At 51.9% G+C, this 20,621-nt stretch overlaps 4 protein-coding genes and 1 pseudogene across 4 annotated transcripts; 4 read left to right on the top strand and 1 right to left on the bottom strand.

Moving 5' to 3' along the window:
• Nucleotides 1-499: 499 nt before the first annotated feature.
• Nucleotides 500-4,240, bottom strand: SAPIO_CDS0441 (uncharacterized protein; the record flags this gene model as incomplete). Its single annotated transcript, XM_016783216.1, has 10 exons — nucleotides 500-511; nucleotides 684-1,429; nucleotides 1,487-1,929; nucleotides 1,994-2,251; nucleotides 2,323-2,428; nucleotides 2,484-2,928; nucleotides 3,054-3,079; nucleotides 3,237-3,798; nucleotides 3,864-3,887; nucleotides 3,953-4,240. 10 exons carry the CDS (start codon nucleotides 4,238-4,240, stop codon nucleotides 500-502), a joined length of 2,910 nt encoding a protein of 969 aa, XP_016646416.1.
• A 3,763-nt stretch (nucleotides 4,241-8,003) lies between these two features.
• Nucleotides 8,004-9,064, top strand: SAPIO_CDS0440 (uncharacterized protein; the record flags this gene model as incomplete). Its single annotated transcript, XM_016783215.1, has 2 exons — nucleotides 8,004-8,164; nucleotides 8,236-9,064. 2 exons carry the CDS (start codon nucleotides 8,004-8,006, stop codon nucleotides 9,062-9,064), a joined length of 990 nt encoding a protein of 329 aa, XP_016646415.1.
• A 1,643-nt stretch (nucleotides 9,065-10,707) lies between these two features.
• Nucleotides 10,708-13,418, top strand: SAPIO_CDS0439 (Xyloglucan-specific exo-beta-1,4-glucanase; the record flags this gene model as incomplete). Its single annotated transcript, XM_016783214.1, has 4 exons — nucleotides 10,708-11,041; nucleotides 11,102-11,327; nucleotides 11,387-12,049; nucleotides 13,034-13,418. The coding sequence occupies 4 exons, from the start codon at nucleotides 10,708-10,710 to the stop codon at nucleotides 13,416-13,418; spliced, it is 1,608 nt and encodes a 535-aa protein (XP_016646414.1).
• Nucleotides 13,419-14,131: 713 nt separating this feature from the next.
• On the top strand, nucleotides 14,132-14,877 carry SAPIO_CDS0438 (uncharacterized protein; the record flags this gene model as incomplete). The annotated part of the gene is made up of 2 exons (XM_016783213.1): nucleotides 14,132-14,302; nucleotides 14,488-14,877. 2 exons carry the CDS (start codon nucleotides 14,132-14,134, stop codon nucleotides 14,875-14,877), a joined length of 561 nt encoding a protein of 186 aa, XP_016646413.1.
• A 4,508-nt stretch (nucleotides 14,878-19,385) lies between these two features.
• On the top strand, nucleotides 19,386-20,615 carry SAPIO_CDS0437 (annotated as a pseudogene; the record flags this gene model as incomplete).
• Between the last annotated feature and the right edge of the window lie 6 nt (nucleotides 20,616-20,621).

Genomic DNA, 20,621 nt, shown 5'->3' with positions numbered 1-20,621 from the left:
CTCGTTTGTTTTCCGACAATAATCTAGATTTTCCATTTCCAATGGGGCTAAACAATAGGTAGAGAATCTTATCTGTTCTGTATCAGAGTCTACCATCTTCCACTTTCCATCAGCTGCCGCCGCATGTTACTAAGGCTCGGCGCTATGACATGGAAAGATTCGCCAGCAGCAGCTCGTAAAGCAAACTCTTCCCAGCTTATTCCAAGATGTAGTTCCAGCCATTGAAATGGAATATATTTCCGGATGCCACTCAAGTCTGGATGCTTCGGATCAGCTCCGTATTGAAGCAACATCTCCAGGTGTGCCACAAAATGGCGGCCAGAAACGAGGGTCGCCACTTCCAGCGGGTGTGTCGGGCCTAAACTATAAGGAATTATTCCGTTTGGACCCCCCCCATTGTCCAAGCAAAAGACGACCACTTCCTTGATTCCGTACCGCATAGCATACTCGAGCCCGTCAGTATAAGCGTCTGGCCAACGGATGTACTGTTTCATTGCCTCTAGTCGGGCAACTGTATCTTGTGGTTCAGCGTTACGAAGTGCGGCGTATTTGAATATTAGCCCGCAACTTTCGAAGGTTATGGGGAGAGAGAAATTAGTGTCTTCGACCAGGAACCTCATCAAACGCGGATTCCAAAGACTGAATGCTCGTGCCAGCCCGCCTCGTGACTTATCCCAATATACCCCTAGCTTGTGGGTTATTGGCTTGCCATATCTCTTGGAAGATATCTCGCCGAAAAGCGCCTCGGCAAGCAAGGCCGACATGGAGCTACGATTCGCTACTTCTGCTCCAAGAGATATTAGTGTCCTAATGTTCGTGAGATTCTCAGTCTCGATGGCAACAGCAAGTGCTTGGTTCAGCACATCTTTAAACGCCTGTGCGTTTGACATTGCCGAAGCAACTGCTGAACACAGGAGCCTGACCATTTCTGGGCTGCATTTCCAGGCCGCGAACTGTACCAGTTCATCAGCATTTCCCGGAAGTTTCCCGCTGGAAGGCCACAGTTTGCTCGCCAACTCGATCTGGTTGCTGCAGACGGCATCTAGTAGCATGCCGTCAAGATCGTCCCCAGACAGATTGACAATGTCGATATTTGTTTCCGACTGCGGACTTTCGGCGACCGGAAAAGGAATTTTGTCCACCGAGGCACCAGATCCAATCTCAGGGACTCTGATCAAGCGACCGTGGACTCTCATGTGGTGGAGTCTCATCTCTGCGGTCTTGTACCCATCGCGGAACTTTGGGCAATGATATTGGTTACAGTAATAGATGGACTCGCCGTAAAGACGAACCAAGTTCTCGCAGCGGCACTCTGAGACATGGACGGCGTCTTCGCAAAAGTTGGCTGCCAGTTTGGATCGAAACATCTTTAGACCGGTGAGCAGCGTCGTAGGATCTTGGTTGGGCTGGGAGCCGTCGCCATCTATCGCTGTATTTGGCACATTAGAGCCTGTTGAAATAGGAGGGTAACAAGTCCAACACTTACAACCCTCGCCAAGTAAATCATGCTCCGCTCTCCCCATGAAGTACGCAATTCCGCATAGGCTGGACTGTAGATCTCTATGGTTCCTGAAGACGTTAAAACTGGGCAGAAGCACCTTCGCGGATGCGGTTCTTTGGAATGGTTGCCCACGCTTCTCCAGTAAGCGCTTGAGACAAGCAACCAGCGTACCTAGTGCTGGCGTGTCGATGTTGTTTTCGTGGGCTCCTGGAACAGAGATTTCCTTCACGTGGTGGATCCAGGAAAGCACGGCGTAGTTAAGGAAGACGTAGCCGCCGTCATGAATCTCATGTTGTACCGGGTTGGCATTGCATTCGAAGACCGAGTCGAGCAACGAAAACGACAAATATGTGGCACAAATAGTCGCCGCCTCAACGTGGGCATCTCTGAGAACCAGGAAGTGGTTACTTTGCTCGCCGAGAAGGTATCTATTGAATGCGCTGGCATTAGCACTTCGAACATGGAACGAATGGCTAGGGCGATGGTAGGTACTCCTTAGCAGAGAAGTGAACGAAGTGGATAAAGCCGTCGACAATCTCTATGATTGGTCCACACGCTTGAAGTATATCTCGGTGATCCTTTCGGCCCTTGGTGAAGTCCTGCGTGCCCGGCACGATCGCAAGAATCTGCAGAAGCTCCTCTTCCCGGAGCGTACGTTTCTGGCAAGCTACCCACGACAGGACTTTCCGGGCGGCTTCGCGGACATTCGGAACGCGAGAAGACCGGATGCGGCTCAATACGCGACCGTATCTAGAAAGGATCGCCAGTCAGTGGAGATATATATATATAGTGTTACCGCAACAGCTTCCGCGTTTACGTACGCTTCATCCAAATTCTGCGGTAGGCCTGCAAACTCCGCTCGAATATCTTCGACGTTGCCAAGATCCATAGCTATCTGGAAGATAAGACTGGCATAGAGTATCATCCCTAGTCAATGTCAGCTTTGTCGCCTTACTACCCCCGGAACTAGACTTGCACTCACCACCAGCTCTTTCCACAACAATAGCCGAGGCATCCTGCACTTGACTGCAGATCTCCTCGTTTGCCCCAAACTCCCTTAGACGATTGACCAATCTGCCACATTCGAGATCAACATACTTCTTGATGTCGTCCGAATTGTTCTCGTGAACACGCAGCTGAAGTGTTCTTTTGGCCGAAAGTTGCCTCTTCAAGTCACTCTCGACCCGACTGCTAACCAGTAGCCTCACGAGAGGGCACGAGTCGACGACGTGAAAGATGTCCTGGAGAATCTCCTCGCGGCACTTTGTCTCGCCGCGGCGTTTCTCATCCAATTCGTCCAGCCCGTCCAAGAAAATAAACACAGGCTTGTCGTGAAGGACCCTGGACAGAAGATCTCGAATCCATTCGGGGCTACTGGCAAATTTCCTCTCGTTCGCGGAATAGGACCTGAGAATCTCGGGCCGAAGCTATCATCTTCTTTTAGAGCCTGAAACAGGAGAGAATGAAGAGGTTGGATGCGAGGAGGTGATGAATCTTCGTGGGAGAAGAAAATGCACAACACTGTATGCCCTGCATCTTGCAGTCGACGAACGGAGTTTCCTGCAATGTACGTCTTCCCTGAACGAGAAGCATTAGAAAGTTGTAAACCCAGAAAGATTAGGGAAAGGGAACGAAAGTGTTAAAGATAGAAGGAAAAGAAAGGGAAGGGGAAAAAAATTAAAAAAGAAAATATGGAAAAGAGGAAAAGACGTAAGAGGAATGTAATGTAACTAACCGGCTCCCGGAATTCCAGAGAGCCAAAGGCATCGATTCTTGCCCATTCCGTCTCTCCAGATCCGGAACCGAGTGTTCTTCTCCAACCACTGCCCCGAGTCGAAAGAGCTATCCGAAAGGATCTCGTATAACCTCACATCGTAGAGCTTCGGTACGACCTCCTTCTCCATCTCCTTCCAGTACTGGCGATTGCGAGCCATCTCTGCCTCTTCCTCAGCTTTAAGGGCCTGCTTGCGCTCCCTGTGCGATTGCAGGACGTGCTCAAGAGTGACATGGCTCAACAAGACCCTTTCATGATCCTTAATATTGTCCAAGATCACCCCAATCTTGCTGCGAACATTTGGCCAAATCGACTCAAGGAAGGTGTTCCGACCTGGATGCTTCAAGAAGTCGAGTAGCGTGCTATACAAGGCTAGAATCTCCTTGTAGAAAAGGGTCAGTACTGGCTGGATCTGTTCGTCTTCTAGAATCTCCCGGTACTTTTGGAACTGGGGTAGTATCCTGCCAATTTCAGAGAAGACCTCGATCATCTTCTCGAAAAGCGTGATGACTCTGCTCGTAGCCTTTGGGCGGAACATGTGAGAATCGAACTGCGGCAACTACAGTGACAAGACACCTTAAAACATACCTCGAGAATAAACTTGAGTGGACCCTATGAGCAAAAAGAAGGTAAACGTCAGCATTGAACTCTTCTCGTTCTCCTCCGCGTCTACTCACCCATATCAAGCTAAGAATATCCTGCTTCGCCTGAATAAACACCTCCACAACCCCAGCATACTCCTTCAACCCGTTCACAAGAGGCTTCAATCTCCCCAAAGCCCTCAATTTGCCACTCCTCTGCTGCTGAGCCTCCACCTCGGCAATCGCATCGAGAACATGTTGAATCGTCGTAGCCTTCGACAGAGCCTGGGCGGCAGGCAGGCTCCGACGCTTCAGGCTGCCGACAAACTCGGCCCGCGCCGCCTCAAAAGCCTCGTCTAGGTCAGTAGACGCCAGGCGTGCCATTCTCACGTCTGGTGCCGGAATTCACAAGCCGTGTGTGGGGCTTTTGGTCCCTAGACTCTGCTTGCCAAATATTAGATCATCCTACGAAGGCGACAGTTCGGCTAGGCATCGACTGGGGGTTGAAGTCGGAAGAGAGAGGGCGTTGCTGTGACGTTCAGCGGCCTGGCAAGCTCCAGCCTGAGGTGGTATGCTGGGGCAGGTGGATAAAGGTAAGCTATGGGGCAGGCTACGCCAAACGCCTCCAGTACCAGCATGGCGGAGAGTCATGATCAGGGTGGCAACGGAATTCCAAATTGGAATACGCCTTGCAGAGCCAAAAGATCTAGATCCCTGACACGTGTACAATTCTCTGAAGAGCGGCGCTTGCCTCTCGCTGGGCACATCATCAAGATAACGAGTGAGGTCGATCCTTGCTTGTAAACTACATCTATCTTAGTCGGCCTACGGCGGAGACAGGCTTCTTGCCATAGCAAGAGTATTACCAACCACCGTTGAGGAGCCCACTTTCCTCTTTTCGGTTTCACGGAAATGTTGATTCTTCGACGCTTTTGGAACCCTGGAGAGAAGGTACAAAAGAAGGCAGCTGCCTGAGCGGTACCTTAGTGACGTGACTCTTGGCGCCCAGGGAAAACTGCCACTCAAAACAGCGGCCACCGCCTGCGAAATCTTGTGGAAAAAAGATGTTGGATGCCAAAGCGAACCAATCGGGACCTCGTGATGCAAGAGAACTGATTGATTACTGACTCGAAACTATTAGGTATTTTTGTATAGTAAAACAAGTCCTAAAAAGTATCTGAATTACATAATACTTCATAGAGCTTGGGTCTCAGACAACGCAATCCAGGGCATCTGAGGACAGTTATGAGATGCCACGTTTCTTCGACGAAGCAGGATCGCGAATGATGCATTTGTGATCCAACGGCGAGTGATGTAATAATCCCATAACTGACCTCACGCGAAGGAGATTATTGATGAAGGAAGTGTCAGTATCGTCAAGGGCATCTTTGGCGTCTGGGAATTTAGGCCTCGCTGTAGACGCGACCACGCCAGTCGACCGTAACTTTAGGCTTGCCCAATTTTGGATAAATGCAAAGGAGGTATCTCTGTGTGTGCATATTTGGTCGTTGGTCTCGGTAGAATACTGATCAGCAATGGGGATGCATGTGCCTGTTCTCGTTTTATATTAGTGGTTCCCCATCAATACCACTTCTCCCGGTCAAGGTCTGGGGGCAGCTTCTTTTAAATCAAGCTCAATCTCTCAACGATTTTTACCCACCTCAAACGATACAAAGTTGTGTGTGCATGAGATCTTTTCGGAGCCACATGGCGAAAAAGTCCATTGACCTAGCCCAAAATATGGAGGATTCTCCTCACCGAGCACTAGAGCTTGTAGAGCTTGGGTGGCATTATAAGACAATCTTCGCCAGTGAAGCCTCTCAAGGTCAGACCGAAACGGTCCATCCTCCCCATCCCCCAAGTTTCCTATTCTGCACACAGTTATTGGCCCCCGTGGTGGCCTCGACTCTCATCGGCCACCGCCATCAACACGCCTATGACCCCAGCGGGCCCTTGACCGATTTGACAATAACGCCTTTGGACAAGTGGCTGATGCTGCGATCAAGTTCGTCAATGGCGGGTGCAAGGTACGTGGGTACTTCCGTTCCAACATTCAGGAACCGTCAAGCACAGCTGTCCCATGTCACGACTGGTTTGGAGCAGGTGCAATTCCCTCGGTGTCGAAACCCCCATCAACTGCAACCACCATTCGGTTTCTTCCAGGCAACATTGAAATCTCAGAAAAAAGAATACAGATCACTGATGCACGTGATACCGTAAGCACATTCCAGACCCAAATGAAGGAACAAGAAAAGACGCCAGAAGTTTGTGTGAGCGGCGGTCATCTGAATAGGCAATCGTGTGAATTCTCCACATGTTCTATTACACAGCCACGTGCGCCCCATTTTCACCCTTCTTAAGGCCTAATTGGAGGCTGTCACGGCAAGCTGAAGCAGAGACAGCCCTTCTGGCGCAATGGTAGCGCGTTAGACTTCTAATCTAAAGGTTGCGAGTTCGAGCCTCGCGAGGGGTTCTGCAGAATTTTTTGCTCTCTCGTCCTCTGTTTTTCCCTTTTCCTTGAGGAACTTTTCTCATTTTCGAATTGCGAATTTTCTACTTGCTTAATTTTTAGGGGGTCTCTCATTTATTTTCTCCGGTTCGACATGTTTCGATTCGCATTTCTCATTTCGCATCGGGTTAAATGAGGGGATGCCCCGAGGTACTCCTTATCCCCTGAAAAAGAGATCTGCATTGTATCGGAGGTTGGATCTTCAATTCAGATCTTTGATGGTCTGTTCATGGATGATGGCCTGGCATCCCATCTTTTTCTTCGCTCAGTCTTTCCTTTTTCTCCGACCCTTCGGACATGAAGAAACGAAGTCATTCATCGAATTGCTCTGGGATCTGTCTTGTCACGTGCTCCCGGAATGACGACCTGTGAAGGACAAGCCAAACTGACTGTCTAGCCGCTCAGATATCTGTAACACAAATTCGGGTCTTCTCTTTTTTTTCCTCTTCCATTCAGCTGCGGCCTCCCTTGCTGTTTCTCGGGATGACCCACGGACACGACTTAGCAGGAGGACTCGCTTGCTTTCCTCGCGTCATTCGTGCGACCGGACTCCCGTGGACCCCCGAGGTGAGACGCGGGGAGGTGTGCGAAGTAGACAAGAGGCTGGCGTCATTTTAAATGTCGCGGCTGGTTTTATATTGTCCCTCCTTTTTTATTTTCCAAAACCAAGGACCTTGATGACGAGTAAATCACAGACTCGAGTGTGATCGGGGGACTTTTAGGCTGTGCCGTGCGTTCTTCTCCGTTGATCTGCGATTCTGTTTAGGAAGTCGGTTGGTTTTTAACCGCCACCTTGATTCATTCCATCGAGAGAAAAGAGCCCCGGGATATATCTTTCCAGTCCGTGGAAGCTGAGTGCAGTCTCACCTCCCTATCTCCGGCTTCCCACCCTCATCGAGGGCAAAGAAGTCGTCATCGTGAAGTTGTGCCGCGCTGCCCGCGCAGAAACACATGAACGGGTACCAAGAGTTGTCCTCCCTTCACGTAATAAATCCCATGTCTCACAACTCTATCTCAACCTCCGTCCCTCCTACCCACCCAACAAAACAACGCCTCGAAAGTCCTCTTTCACCTGCAGACATAGCGCCGGGTCTCCATTAACGTGAGACGCAGAATCGCAACCGGGGAACCGGCATTCTACGATGTTTCTCGTATCCATGGAAGGCCGCAGGATGGTGGGTCGCTAAGAACTAAGAACCTCCCTATGAGAGCGGCATAGGGGGGGTGTCAAAAAGCCTTATCCCGCGGTGTGGTTGCGGGGTTGGGGATGCGCGAACGGGTAAGGTCCGATTTTCCTCGTGTTTCTGGGGGTTCCGGGGCGCACAGCAGGGTAGGTTATTTTGCAGTTGGGGCATTCGAGAGTAGTCCCTGATTTGTGTCGGGGTCCAGCAGGACTCGTTGAGGGTAGAGGGACAGTATCCAACGTGCTGTTCCTCCAAGAAGGCGTCATCGAGGGAAGCAGTGGATGATATAAAGATATCAAAGATCCTCCATTCGGATGCAATTCTCTCAATATTCTCGAAGCCACAAGCACAAGAAAACTTGAAGACTAAGCTCTTCCACTCGTTTTTATAAGAACCATTTTGCAAGTTCTCGACCTATACACAACACCGAAATAATCCCCTCTTTACGCCCGGCATGCATTCATTGAAAGGCTACCTCGTAGGCTTGACGCTCAGCCTGATGCTGGTGTCGGAGACTACCTGCCACCCTGCTGATGTTGGTTCGTCTCTCTTGAAACGCGGCCGGGACTTTGGTGGTGGCGATGGCCACGGCCCCGGGTTCTATGGTGGTGGGGAGTAAGTTTAAACCTTTGTTCCCTTTTTCTCTCTGCCTCTTTGACATACCACGTGCTGACAGAGAGCCCCAGCTCCCCTTCTTGGAATGGCGACAAGCCCGATTACGGTGATGGCAAGGCCGGCCGCGGCGATTGGCCTGGGTATGGAGGCCCTCACGGACCGAGCCCCGAGGTCAATGCCCCTGAGGTTCCCAAGAAACCTGCTCCTGAGAAGCCAGCACCCGAGAAGCCCGCTCCGGAGAAGCCAGAGCCCGAGAAGCCAAAGCCTGAAAAGCCAAAGCCCGAGAAGCCAGAGCCCGAGAAGCCAAAGCCTGAGAAGCCAGAGCCCGAGAAGCCAGAGCCCGAGAAGCCAGCACCCGAGAAGCCAGAGCCCGAGAAGCCAAAGCCCGAGAAACCAAAGCCCGAGAAGCCTGCTCCTGAGAAGCCTGTCCCCGAAAAGCCAGTTCCTGAGAAGCCAGTTCCTGAGAAGCCCGTTCCCGAGAAGCCTGTCCCTGAAAAGCCAGTTCCTGAGAAGCCCGTTCCTGAGAAGCCTGTCCCGGAGAAGCCTATCCCAGAGAAGCCCGTCCCCGAAAAGCCGGTTCCCGAGAAGCCTGTTGTTCCCGTCGTCCCCACTACTGAAGCTCCTAAGCCTGTGGTGCCTACTCCCGAGAAGCCTTCCACGGCGGCTCCCGTCGTTCCCACCACCGAAGTTCCCGCTCCTAAGCCTACTACCGAAAAGCCCACTGAGAAGCCTGCGCCCACGAAGCCCGCGCCCTCGCCCGAGAAGCCGAGCCCTGAGAAGCCTGAGACCTCAACCGCTGAGGCAAAGCCGACCAACGTCCCTGTCAGTGCCGCCACTATTGGCGCGATTGCCAACCTTGGCCTCCTTGCTGGCGCTTTGGTGATGGCAGTGCTCGCCTAGGCCCCGCGGAGGATATGGCGTATCCACAGATGGGATTGATGTGATGATCGGATAGGATAGGATAGGATAATAGTGAGACAGGGTAACTTACATTCGTGGTGTAGTCTAATAATACGTGGCCTGCTTGGTGTAATTTTTATCTACATTTTTGCCTACGTTTTCGTCACCAGTGAACCCTTGATTTGCGACGTGAGATCAATGAATGCGGAGTCCAGGATGAAGGGACACGTTCTAATCATTTCAGAACAAGATTGTAGCTTTCCGTTACTGCAACTTGGGGGAAGAGTCGTCAGACAATGACATGATTCTCCAAGTCTGTGCAAGACGTCGAAATTGTTAGTGTTGCAACTATATTCCCCCTCACTACTTCGTACGGTCGCATTCTTCATTTGTTTCCATGCAGAATTAATTATTCTGCCACAGACACCCACGGACATCTCCCCCGCAGACCGCAAAACCTCCGAACCCAGGCAGACCATATCCAAAGTCGCGGGCATGTCACCGAGCATTTTGTCAACGCAATCCCGGTTCTGCGCTACGCTTCGGTTGGTGGACAATTTACGTAGCGAGATGAGCGGAGCGATCCGTTTAGGCTAAAGCGGTGATCTTATCCGGGTTCTCGGGAGCGTCAATTGGCCAAGCAGTGGAAGCGAACGGTCAGGGGTTTCCGGGGGGCTCGGACTTTGTGGACGAGGCCGCCGGCGTCAGTCACCCGAGGGGGGTTTGGCGTCTTTTTAGGCGAGGGGCCAATTCTGGTGATGTTCGATTAGACGTGGATATCTTGGATGTTTTCTCCCGGCCTTGATTTTCTCCGGCCACACAGGTAGAGGTTGCGCTCGTCAAGTCAGTGGCTAAGTCTAGGTTTTCAGCGGGACTGCGACGATGCCCGCTGGCCTTTATCCGGGCCCGTTCAAGGGGACCGTAACATCGGATCGGACGACAGGCTCGCTCGTGGTCGTGGAAGACCATTGATGCTGCTTCCATCGCCTGAGTGTGCTTCTCAGTCCGATGCCCTTAGTTTGCGGCCTGGGCTAGTCTCTCCTCAGTAGGCCCTGCATTAAATCGGTGCTCAGTTCGTTCGCGCTTCGTCCGTGAACTTACCAGGGTCTATTTCCATCATTTCCCCACACATTGGACGACGACGCAATGACACACTAACGCCCGCCCTATCTAATTCGTAGCGTAAACCCCATCAATGGGAACTTACATGGAGCTCACTTATCCACGATGGCATCCTACATGGATAACGTCGCGGCGCCCGTTGCAACTGTATTTGGTCAAGCAAACCTGCCCGGAATTTCTTGGTTCCCGGGTGTTGTCGAATATATTTCCGTCCAACCTACCCATGTGATTGGGAGACAACGTCGTAATGGATGGGCGTAGACGACAGGGACTGGGAGCTTGAGGTGTCGTCCATGAGGTGCCGACAAGGATGAAGGAACATCAGGATGTTTCTATGAGGCTTCTGTACCCACGGCACTCAAGCTGCCAGCAGGTATAAATCCTCTCCAGTCCTCCTTCACCATGGCTCCATCGACTCGGTAGTCTCTCTCTCTCCCCCCTTCCCTAGACAAGGCCCGCTCAGTCAATCCATCCACGTTCCCAAGTATCTTGCCTCGTTCTATTCTCTCCACTCAAACACAATGGTCAAGTCCGCATACCTCGCCGGCCTCCTAGCCGCCTGCACCCCGGCCGCGGCCCAGCTGCACAACCTCGCCGTCTCCGCCGGCCTCAAGTACTTCGGTTCCTGCCTCGACAATGGCCACCGCAGCGACGCGGGCTACATGAACATCATCAACAACAAGGCAGAAGTTGGCCAGCTCGTCCCAGAGAATGGCCAGAAGTGGGCCTACGTCGAGCCTAGTCGAGGAACCTTTACCTACACCGATGCCGATGTTGTTCCCAACATTGCTGCTGCCAACGGCCAGGTCTTGAGGTGCCACACTCTGACCTGGCACAGTCAGCTCCCCAGCTGGGGTAAGTCTTAACAAGCTTCACGAATCCTTCAGAGAGCTAACAACCATGATCCTTGTCTAGTTGAGAACGGCTCTTGGACCAAGGCTCAGCTTCAGTCCGTCATCGAGACCCACATTGCCAACGTGATGGGCCACTACAAGGGCAAGTGTTACGCCTGGGACGTCGTCAACGAAGCCGCCGACGACAACGGCAACTGGCGCGACAGCGTCTTCTACCGCGTCATGGGCACGGACTTCCTGCCCATCTCCTTCAACGCTGCCAAGAAGGCTGACGCCAACACCAAGCTGTAAGTCTTTTCTTCTCCTTTTACTCCCATGTTCCTCTCCGCATACTGATCTCTCCAAGGTACTACAATGACTACAACCTCGAGTACAACGGCGCCAAGACCAACCGCGTCTACGAAGCCGTCACCATCGTCCAAAACGCCGGCGCCCCCATCGACGGCGTCGGTTTCCAAGGCCATCTCATCGTCGGCAGCACGCCCTCCCGCGCCAACCTCGCCACTGTCCTCCGTCGCTTCACGGCCCTCGGCCTCGAGGTCGCCTACACCGAGCTCGACATCCGCCACTCCAGCCTTCCGGCCTCTTCTTCCGCCCTCACTACCCAGGCTAACGACTACGCTAACGTCGTGGGCTCTTGCCTTGACGTCGCCGGCTGCGTTGGTGTCACTGTCTGGGGTATGTCGGACAAGTACTCGTGGATTCCTCAGACTTTCTCCGGCCAAGGTGACGCGCTCCTCTATGATAGCAACTTAAACAAGAAGGCTGCCTGGACTTCCGTCTCCAGCGTCCTCGCTGCTGCTGCTACTGGCAACCCCAATCCCGGCACCACCCTCACTACCTCTACCCGAACCACGACTACTGCTCCTCCTGCTACTACTACCACTGCCGCTCCCGGTGGTGGCGCGGCACACTGGGGACAATGCGGCGGTATTGGCTGGACTGGCCCTACTACTTGCCAGTCTCCTTGGACCTGCACTAAGCTGAATGACTGGTACTACCAGTGCTTGTAAGTTGGAATATGTTGGGAAGGTGAAAAGGGGACAGATGAGTGGGCGGTGCATGAATAGATGGAAATAAGACAGCCAAGGGGGTAAAATCTACGATGGACCCTTTGGCTCATCTGTTTGATAAAATTATGTACATACCTTTCTTCTGGATATTCTTTTTTCTTCGTAAATATTATTGAGATCATACGTCAAAGTTTCTTTATATCCCACTCATAAACAATGAGTCGTTTGGCCCCTTCGACTTCATGCTATTGATTTTGTTACACAATCCTTTGACTCCATCCCACCAACGTCGATGATCAACTCGCATTGTCTCGACCGGTTCCGTGTATGACAATACCGTACTCTAAGGATTTCGAGAGATGGAGACACACCCCTTCATTTCCTATTCATTCAAGTTGGAGACTGGTATTTATTCTGGAAGCCGAGGCAACAAAGTATCGAAGACGAGATGGCTCATCGTAACCTTGATGCCAAACAATTGAAAGCGACTTGGTGTTTGCACAGCCAGGTCGAAGCCATTCATGGCTCATGTATGCAGTCACAAAGTCTATTTGTTTTCGACTCTTCTCCATAGATTGCATTGTCTCGATCCTCGTCGGCTCGATGACTCCTTAGCATCCAGATAGACTCCCGGGGTCAAAGACGGAATGGAAAACAAGTTACGTATAAAATGGCCGGAGGATCTTCTCGAAGTTCTTCTTGGATCTTCTTCTCCAGGCCAACATCATCGGATAGAAATCATTCCAACAATCTACTACCAGTACATCGCCAACTTCATCACGAAGGGCACGAGTAACTGATCATCCTTTGCGTCACAGATCCCACTCAAACGACTTATTCCATATTTCGACCGGAACCAACATCTTTTCCTCTTTGGACATACACTTCCGGCAATTCCTCTCTTCACCCTCGCCTATCGGAGATTACCGCCGGCTCTGTCGTCATCTATTCCAGCCTTTCAAGCGGACGAGGTAAACCAGGATCGAGATGCCGGTGTATACCGTGCCCCACACCGATCGCCAGCCGGCTTTCAATGCCGCTTTGAATCATTCTCGGGGCTCCTCCACCAACTCCAAGGGCGATCTAAACAAACTTGACCTTCATCCCAAGGAAATGAAGAAGTGTCTCGGGAAGCACATTAAAGGCCGGGACCTCAAGCCCGCTACTGACAGGTTAGTGGCTTTGGGGGAGAAAGGCAAGACAAGTTTGGAGGCGGAGAAACCCTCTGGCAGCGGTCAGAAGGACGAGGCATCAGGCACCTGGTCGTCCCCAGATATGGAATCGGGGAGCGATAACCGCCAGCCCCGGGGCTCGTTGGCTTTGGCCGAGTTTATTAAGCCCGACTCCTCGGCAACAAAATGCTGAACTGAAAAGGAGCCTGGTGTTCCGAGATGAGAAATAGGAGGAGGATGAGAAAGCAGTTCACAGGGTGGAGTTAATGCGAGCCTTTGAGTGCTGGTGACGCCCGGTTGATAGACACTTCAGAATGATATTAAATCAACTTTTTCCACACTGAATTCTCCATTGCTTCGAAGTTATCTAATCTCCAATTTGATGCTCATCGTAGCTCCCCACTTCGTCTAAGTCTCGAGCAGGTGGACGATCAAGGCCAGCTCATTGGTCAAAGCTCTTGACCCGTCATTAATCGCGGGGTTAGGAGCTTGGAGCTTGAGCTTCAGGCAAGCTGAAGCTCCCTCTCGGTGGGCACGGCTGTATGACAGACGTCGAAAAATAGACGGTGTGAAATAATGTGATTGAGATGAAGGAAGAGAATCGAGTCGATTTCAGCGTCAGGATTGTTCTTTCTCATTATTCGACATGTCTCAGTATTGAAGGAAGGAGCAGGTGGGATGACGTATTCCCATGTGAACGCCCACTTTGAGACAGCTACACGTGATAATCCCTCAGCTTTCTAAGAAACCACGACAGAGAAGGTGGACATCGCATCATCATAATTGCAGATCCAGCTGTTCCACTATCAAGAGAGCGGTTTTCATCTCTCACTCGCTTCATTTCCGTCATCAAGCAACGAGAATAAAATACCGCTACAGATTCGGAATTAAGAGAACGAAAGAAAAATGGGCGCTGACTTCAACGGTCCCGCCAAGGGCAAAGGCGTAGTCGGAAAACGGGTCGCGGGCCTCATCTCCTTTCTCACTCGGCAACTCGACAGGGTCGTTAGCCCCGATACGCGCCAGACGGCGTACAGTGCCGTGTATGATTTCGCCCAGGAACGTCCCCTACTTGCGGTATGACCTTTTCTTTCGTTTCTTTTCCTCTTCTTCTCTCTCCTTTTAGGCGTGAGGAGGGCAAGTGACATCGCCAAGCTATTCCTTGGAGTGCTTCCTAGGCGCTAGTCTGGCATTCTCTCCGAGGCGCTCTGGATAATAAAGGCACGGCGAAACTTATGCAATAAGAACTAACAATCTCACAGTCCTTCCTCTTCACCCAACTCCTCTTCTCCTTCATCCCCGTTCTCCTGTTCCTCACCTTCATCCTCTCCACGGCCGCATTCGCCTTTGGCGTCGCCCTGGTCTTCACCCTGTTCTGGGCCGGCGTCGCTCTCCTTGTTCTCGTGCCAACCATTTTCCTGACCGCCTCCGTTGCTGTTATCGCTTACGTTTGGGCCCTGTCGAGCTACCTACTTGCCCGCCAGGTGTACAGCTGGGTGCCTAGGGGCGATGGCCAGGCTGGGGGAGATAGCCACCAGAGCGTTTTGGCCGGCCAAGGTGGTGTACAGGTGGGCAATGGAGGTGTTGCGAAGTATGAGAGCGGAGTTGGGAATCCTGGTTATGGTACAGTTAAGATTGGGAATGAGTTGTAGGATGTTGATTTGATGCCCGAGCTCGGGTTAAGGGATATATTGTATCGGGGAATGGACAAACCGCGGATTAAGGTAAAGGGTATGGAGTATCATGGGACTCTGGGACTTCATTGGCCGTCCATTCATTACATCGATTATTGGAGCATTTCGGCGCCCAGCAGCGAATTAGTTAGGGCTCTTAGTTTGCGCTTTCAAAAGCGCCATGTGGGAAATAATGGTCATGGTCTTCTACTACCCTAGACGGTCCCTTGCTGCATGTCAGACCAGATTGATCATAGACTTGATTCTACCATCATCTGAATAGCACGGCAACGTGGGACCCGGTTTCTCATCCGGTTTTGTTCCCCACAGTCGCCTGCCAACCATGTGAGCAGGGAGCGTTGCCCTTTCATCCTACTCTCCTAGCGTAAAGGCGGACTGTAAACTGAATCCATTCCTCCAGCCACCCGCGTTTGAAAAGGCGTGTGGCGTTTGGCTTCGTAGACGCGACACGCCAGACTGGGAAGAGAGCTATTGAGGCCCAGGGGAAACAATGCATTATCTAAATCTGGGTTTGTCTGACAGAACACGCCGATGAATCGCGGGATTCAGGCCACCCAACTGGACCCTGTCAGGCAATTGAGCAAAAACAACACCCCTTCGGTGTGGGTCTCCTCGGTGCTCCTCGGTGTGAATTCGTTTGGCCTCGATCGGAAGCCACCAGGTCCGGACGGGGGCCTTTCTGGGGGCCATCACCGGGTTCCACAGATTATATGCTCACCATTTTTCAATCCTAGCTTAAACAGGAGAATAGAATCGGATGATGTTCTCGTCCTTTTGTTGTCTATTTTCAGAAATCGATCATTCAACGGACGCGACACAGAAAAAAAAAACCCCAATAGATTTGATGGATTCAACCACGCAAGCATTTCTTGGACGAAAATCCTTTCTCGAGTGGGAAAGAGTTGGAGGATGCGATCCCAGGAATCACAACGGAGATCAAACAACATCATCCCGTCCGTCCCCTTGGCGAAACGCTGAATATTTCTCCGTGTAGAGCACAAGAGTATGCCTAGACTGCGACAATCGAGCCCTTTGGCATCTTCGGGGTTCGGACGAAAGTTTTCAGTGCAGGGAAAGTAGGGCCGGTCTGACTTGCCCTCGAGGACTTTTGTCGGGCTCCGTTGGTGAACCCTCCCATGCCCAGGCCCCAGTTCACATCCTGAGACGGTTGCAAAGGGGCATGTTTCGCCCTCTTAGAGCGCACGTCCTTTATCTGCACTATTTGCACAGTAAAATTTCTAGCATGTGCTCCACGAGAGAGATGTTTTGTTTTACCTGCCAAGTGGAAATACGACGACAGGCAGGCATGGGCTGGAGAAACAGGAGAAGTGGTCTGGACTCGGGGAGGAAGGATTCGAACTGAACAAGATGCATGCTCTCCCTGAGATATCACAGCTTCAATACCATCATGGGCTATAGGGCTCTCCACAATTCCCAGGTAATTATTACTATTCCAAGGGCGCTGACGACGCGGATCAACGGGAAATGCTTCGCATCAGCCCTACTTCCGACTGACTGACAAACACACAAAAGGAACATCCTTCATATTGACCAGAACATAATTTTTTCTTGTCAGTTGGTCTGAGGCTCAATCTCGATATTCTTGTTCTTCTGGCTGGCCCCAGCAGCCTGAAGATTTAGAGTTATCCAAGAGGTTTAGAGTTATTCAAGAGGGTAGTACTACATAGCGAAAATTCCCCTAATGTCTCACCTTTTCAGGGGGCATGGGCAGCCACACCTGCAGCGGGAAGCCCCTGGAAACGCAGTATTTCGACCTATGAACTGTGCTGTTTGTTGCGCTGTTCCCGTATCTTTCGTATTCACACGGTATCGTATCCCTGTGATGCTTGGCACACCAAGCAAGGCGAAACTCGAAGGATGGCTGTGAAGAGGAAGCCTCCATACTTCGTACTAAGTAGGTGCGTGCTCGAGCATTTGTTGTTGTTGTTATCTGCACAGCCATCGGTATCTCAATGCTCGAATGTCGGACATCGGTATCTCAATCAGATTTGGAGGGAACTAAATAATAGTCCTCGCCAACAGTACTCCCCAGGCAGATTCCCCACACAGCTAGCCAAACTGGATGACAAGCAAGATCTACCCATAGTCTTGCCATCCGAAATATGAAATATTTGAAGGATTTTGACAGTCTAGGGTATCCCGATTCGGCAGTAAGCTCTCCACCAGTATGATACCAGCGGTCAACAAGAGCACCATTCCTCACATTGATTGGACTCCGGGGGCATTTGTGAGGGAAACTAAGGGCCCGGGGGACCTTCCTCCCGAATAACCTTAATCCTACGAGGAGAAGGAGCTGCCGATACTGAGGAATTGTACCTTGTCCAAGTTGGGGAAGTGCCCCCACAATCCTGGGTCGTGAAGTATCATTCCCCCTTAGGTACAAGAACCAAACAACTATTGCAGTTAACATGGTATATGGCGGAAGACTCGGGTAATTTGTACCTCCGAAATCCATGTACGTACGGCTCTTCAAGGAGAGTGTGATTGTGCCTGCGTTTTAGTAATGCACCTTCCCAAAGAGAAGTCGCTACCCTGGTCGCCATTTGGCTCGGACCCTGGTTCGTTGTCCCTCTCTTGTCTCAGCGTCCCCAGTCCCCGTCTGTGATGTCTGAAAACCTGCAATGCACCACACACTGGGACTCGAGCACCAGCACGCATTTTCTGAGGAAATCCGAGCCAAGCCTCCCAACGCCTCTTCCGACCAAGCCTCAATTCCCTGACTAGCACCACCGAGATGGATTTCGGGCCTAAACGCAGGCAATCGAGCGATGGCCACCTCAATCAGAAACTCTCTTTAGATCGAGCTCGAAGGGAATACGAGCGCTTGGCCACCGAAAGCCAGGGAACTAGAACTTTTTCTCGGAATTTCATTCTACCCCCTAAGGAATGAGTGGCCTTTGGCGATCGGCGAGTGATCTCCGTCCAAGGCCGCTCCGCTCTAGTTATCCCTGGTTACGAGGCAACTTGCACTGATGTCGACAGAGCAGATCGCCAAGGACGATTTCCGTCGCATTAAGGCAAATCTCGGATCCAGCCGATCCTTCTGCTCAACGTCTCTCTCAATTGGACCTCGATTGGACCAAGTGGGGGGTGGCAAGGTGCCACCACGAGGGAGGACTGTTACAGATTCCCCAGCATTGACTCCTAAGCCTCCTAATAAGCCCCCTCTGCCAGAAAGAGACTGCGTGGGTATGATTGCGACTGCTCGAGAACAGCAGCGTATCTCCAAGTGGTAGAGCCAAACGCTTCACCTGCCCATGCCTCTTCTTGATATTGGAGATGCAAGACAACCACTCCAATCCCGCCAGCAGCTAAGGAGCCCATACAGTGCGTCCAAACCATCAAGCTTGATTCTCCTCACACATGCTGAGGACGTTGGGTGGTCAATTGCTGGAGTTGAGTTCTCTTATGATTCTACACCTTATTATTGTCATACACACCAAAGAAAAAGAAGGAAAAAAAGGTACTGAGGTACAACCCCCCAAGTCAATAGTAGCTCATTCCAGCTGCGAACCCTGGGACTGCCAAGCCTTCTAGCCCACCCCTGCTTCTCCGATGGAGCACTGACAAGGGCCAGGGACTCAAGCTTTTCTCAGCCTCGATCTTTCTGCGGCTCTGTCGTTCGCTGGTTTTGTCCTTTCTGCGGTCTGTTATACCTTTCATCCACACTAAGAGACGATGGTACCTCAATCGTCCCGGGTCCAGATGTTTCTGGACAACGGGATGGAGTCAACCACCCCTGCCTACCCTGGTGTAAGTCCGGGTACCTTTCTCGCCATCATGAATCTCTCCTCCGCCAATGTAGCGAATGCCCCTTGAGACACGCTCCTCCACCTGTCCTGATAACCAGTTGGGTCCCGTATCAGCCTCTGTGGTTGCGAGGCCATCCCATTCCGGAAAGGGGGCAGAAAAATCACAGTACATCAGCTGGGGTGTGGGATTCGAAAGGGCAGCCCATCGTTTACGTGTGCGGTACGTATCATCGCATCCGACCACCAGGATAGAAAGGTGTATTATTATTATAAGACTCTCGGCGCTGCAGTGATCGCCATTGTTTCCCTCCCTCTCGCTCTCCTTCTTCCTTCCCCCATCCCCTTCGTTCGAGCCGGTCTTTCTGTTGTTACGTTCGTTTCTTTTCCCGTCAGCGGACTATTCTTCCTTTCGACGGGTTTGTTGGGGTCGAGAAGAAGACTACTCGTAATACCCTTCTAGTCTATCCTTCTTCCCTTCCTTCTTTCATCAGCCGAGCTGGCATCTCGATCTTTTCTACTTTTTATTTGAACATCTTTCCTTTCTCCCTTCCCTCTCGGAGTAATCGTTTATTCGAAAGGGGTCTTTCGTTGGAAAGACATAGTCGATTCGGTCCAGCATTCGAGTCGATTATCAGCAGCTTAGGAAATACGAACCTCCCCACCAGAAGAAGACCCACATAGCAACTCGCCAATATGCTCTCCCCACGATCAATAGTGGCCGCAGGGCTCGCCTTTGCCTCCGTCGTCGTTGCCACCCCGCCGCCGCCACCTAACTACCCGCCGCACTGCCCCCACGAATGTGTGTTCGCCGTGACCGTGACCGAGACTGTCCACGTCCCTCAGATTGTCACCAAGACGGTTCATGTTCCTCAAATTGTCAAGGAGACAGTACATGTTCCCCAGATTGTGAAGGAAACTGTACATGTTCAAGTGCCGGTCCATGTTACCGTGACGTCAGTCCTTGAGAAGATTGTCACTAAGACGGACGTCCAGAGGCAAGAAGTTACCAAGGTTGTCACCAAGACGGATGTTCAGAGACAGGAAGTCACCAAGGTCGTCACTGACATCAAGACCGCCGTCGAGACGAAGAACGTCGTGCAGACTAAGGAGGTTACCAAGGTGGTTACTCAGCCCGTCACACAGGTCGTTACCAAGACGGATGTGAAGAACGTGGTTCAGACCAAGGAAGTTACCAAAGTCATCACTCAGCCTATTACGCAAGTCGTCACGAAGACGGAGGTCAAGAATGTGGTTCAGACTAAGGAGGTCACTAAGGTTGTTACTCAACCCATCACCCAAGTTGTGACCAAGACAGACGTAAAGAACGTGGTCCAGACGAAGGAGGTCGTCAGGACAGACGTCAAGACCATAGTCCAGACCGAGGTCAAGAACGTGGTCCAGACTAAGACGGAGGTCCAAGATAGGGTGGTCACCGTCCCGGTCACCGTTCCTGTGAACGTTCCTGTCACCGAGGTCAAAACCGTCAAGGAGACCGTCCAGGTCCCCGTCAAGGAGACTGTCCAAGTTCCTGTCGAGAGAGTAGTCACCGTCACTGCAACCGTGTGCGAGACGGCAAATGCAGGTGCGGGCATGGCCCACGAGACGCCTCCGGCCCACGTCGTTCCGCCTGTACACGTCACTCCACCCGTACATGTCGCTCCGCCTGTGCATGTCGCCCCGCCGGTCCACGTCCCGCCAGTGGTCCATGTTCCTCCCGCAGTCCATGTTCCGCCGGTCCACGTTGCTCCTGTTCAGAATCAGCACAACCCCATCCTGATCGCGGTCCCCATTAACGGCGGCCACCACGTAATTCCTCCTGCGCATCCCACCGCCGCCGGCCATCCCGTGGTCGTTACTACTACCCAGGTGGCGGAGGCGGCGACCGCGTATCCCACTAGGCCAGCCTACAGGCCGCGGAGGTAGACATGT

Source organism: Scedosporium apiospermum (assembly GCF_000732125.1).
Source record: "Scedosporium apiospermum strain IHEM 14462 chromosome Unknown SEQ_SAPIO_0022, whole genome shotgun sequence".
In the NCBI taxonomy this organism is placed as follows: Eukaryota; Fungi; Ascomycota; class Sordariomycetes; order Microascales; family Microascaceae; genus Scedosporium; species Scedosporium apiospermum.
The sequence above is the reverse complement of the archived record's forward strand: the minus strand, read 5'-3'. Positions and strand labels throughout refer to the sequence as shown.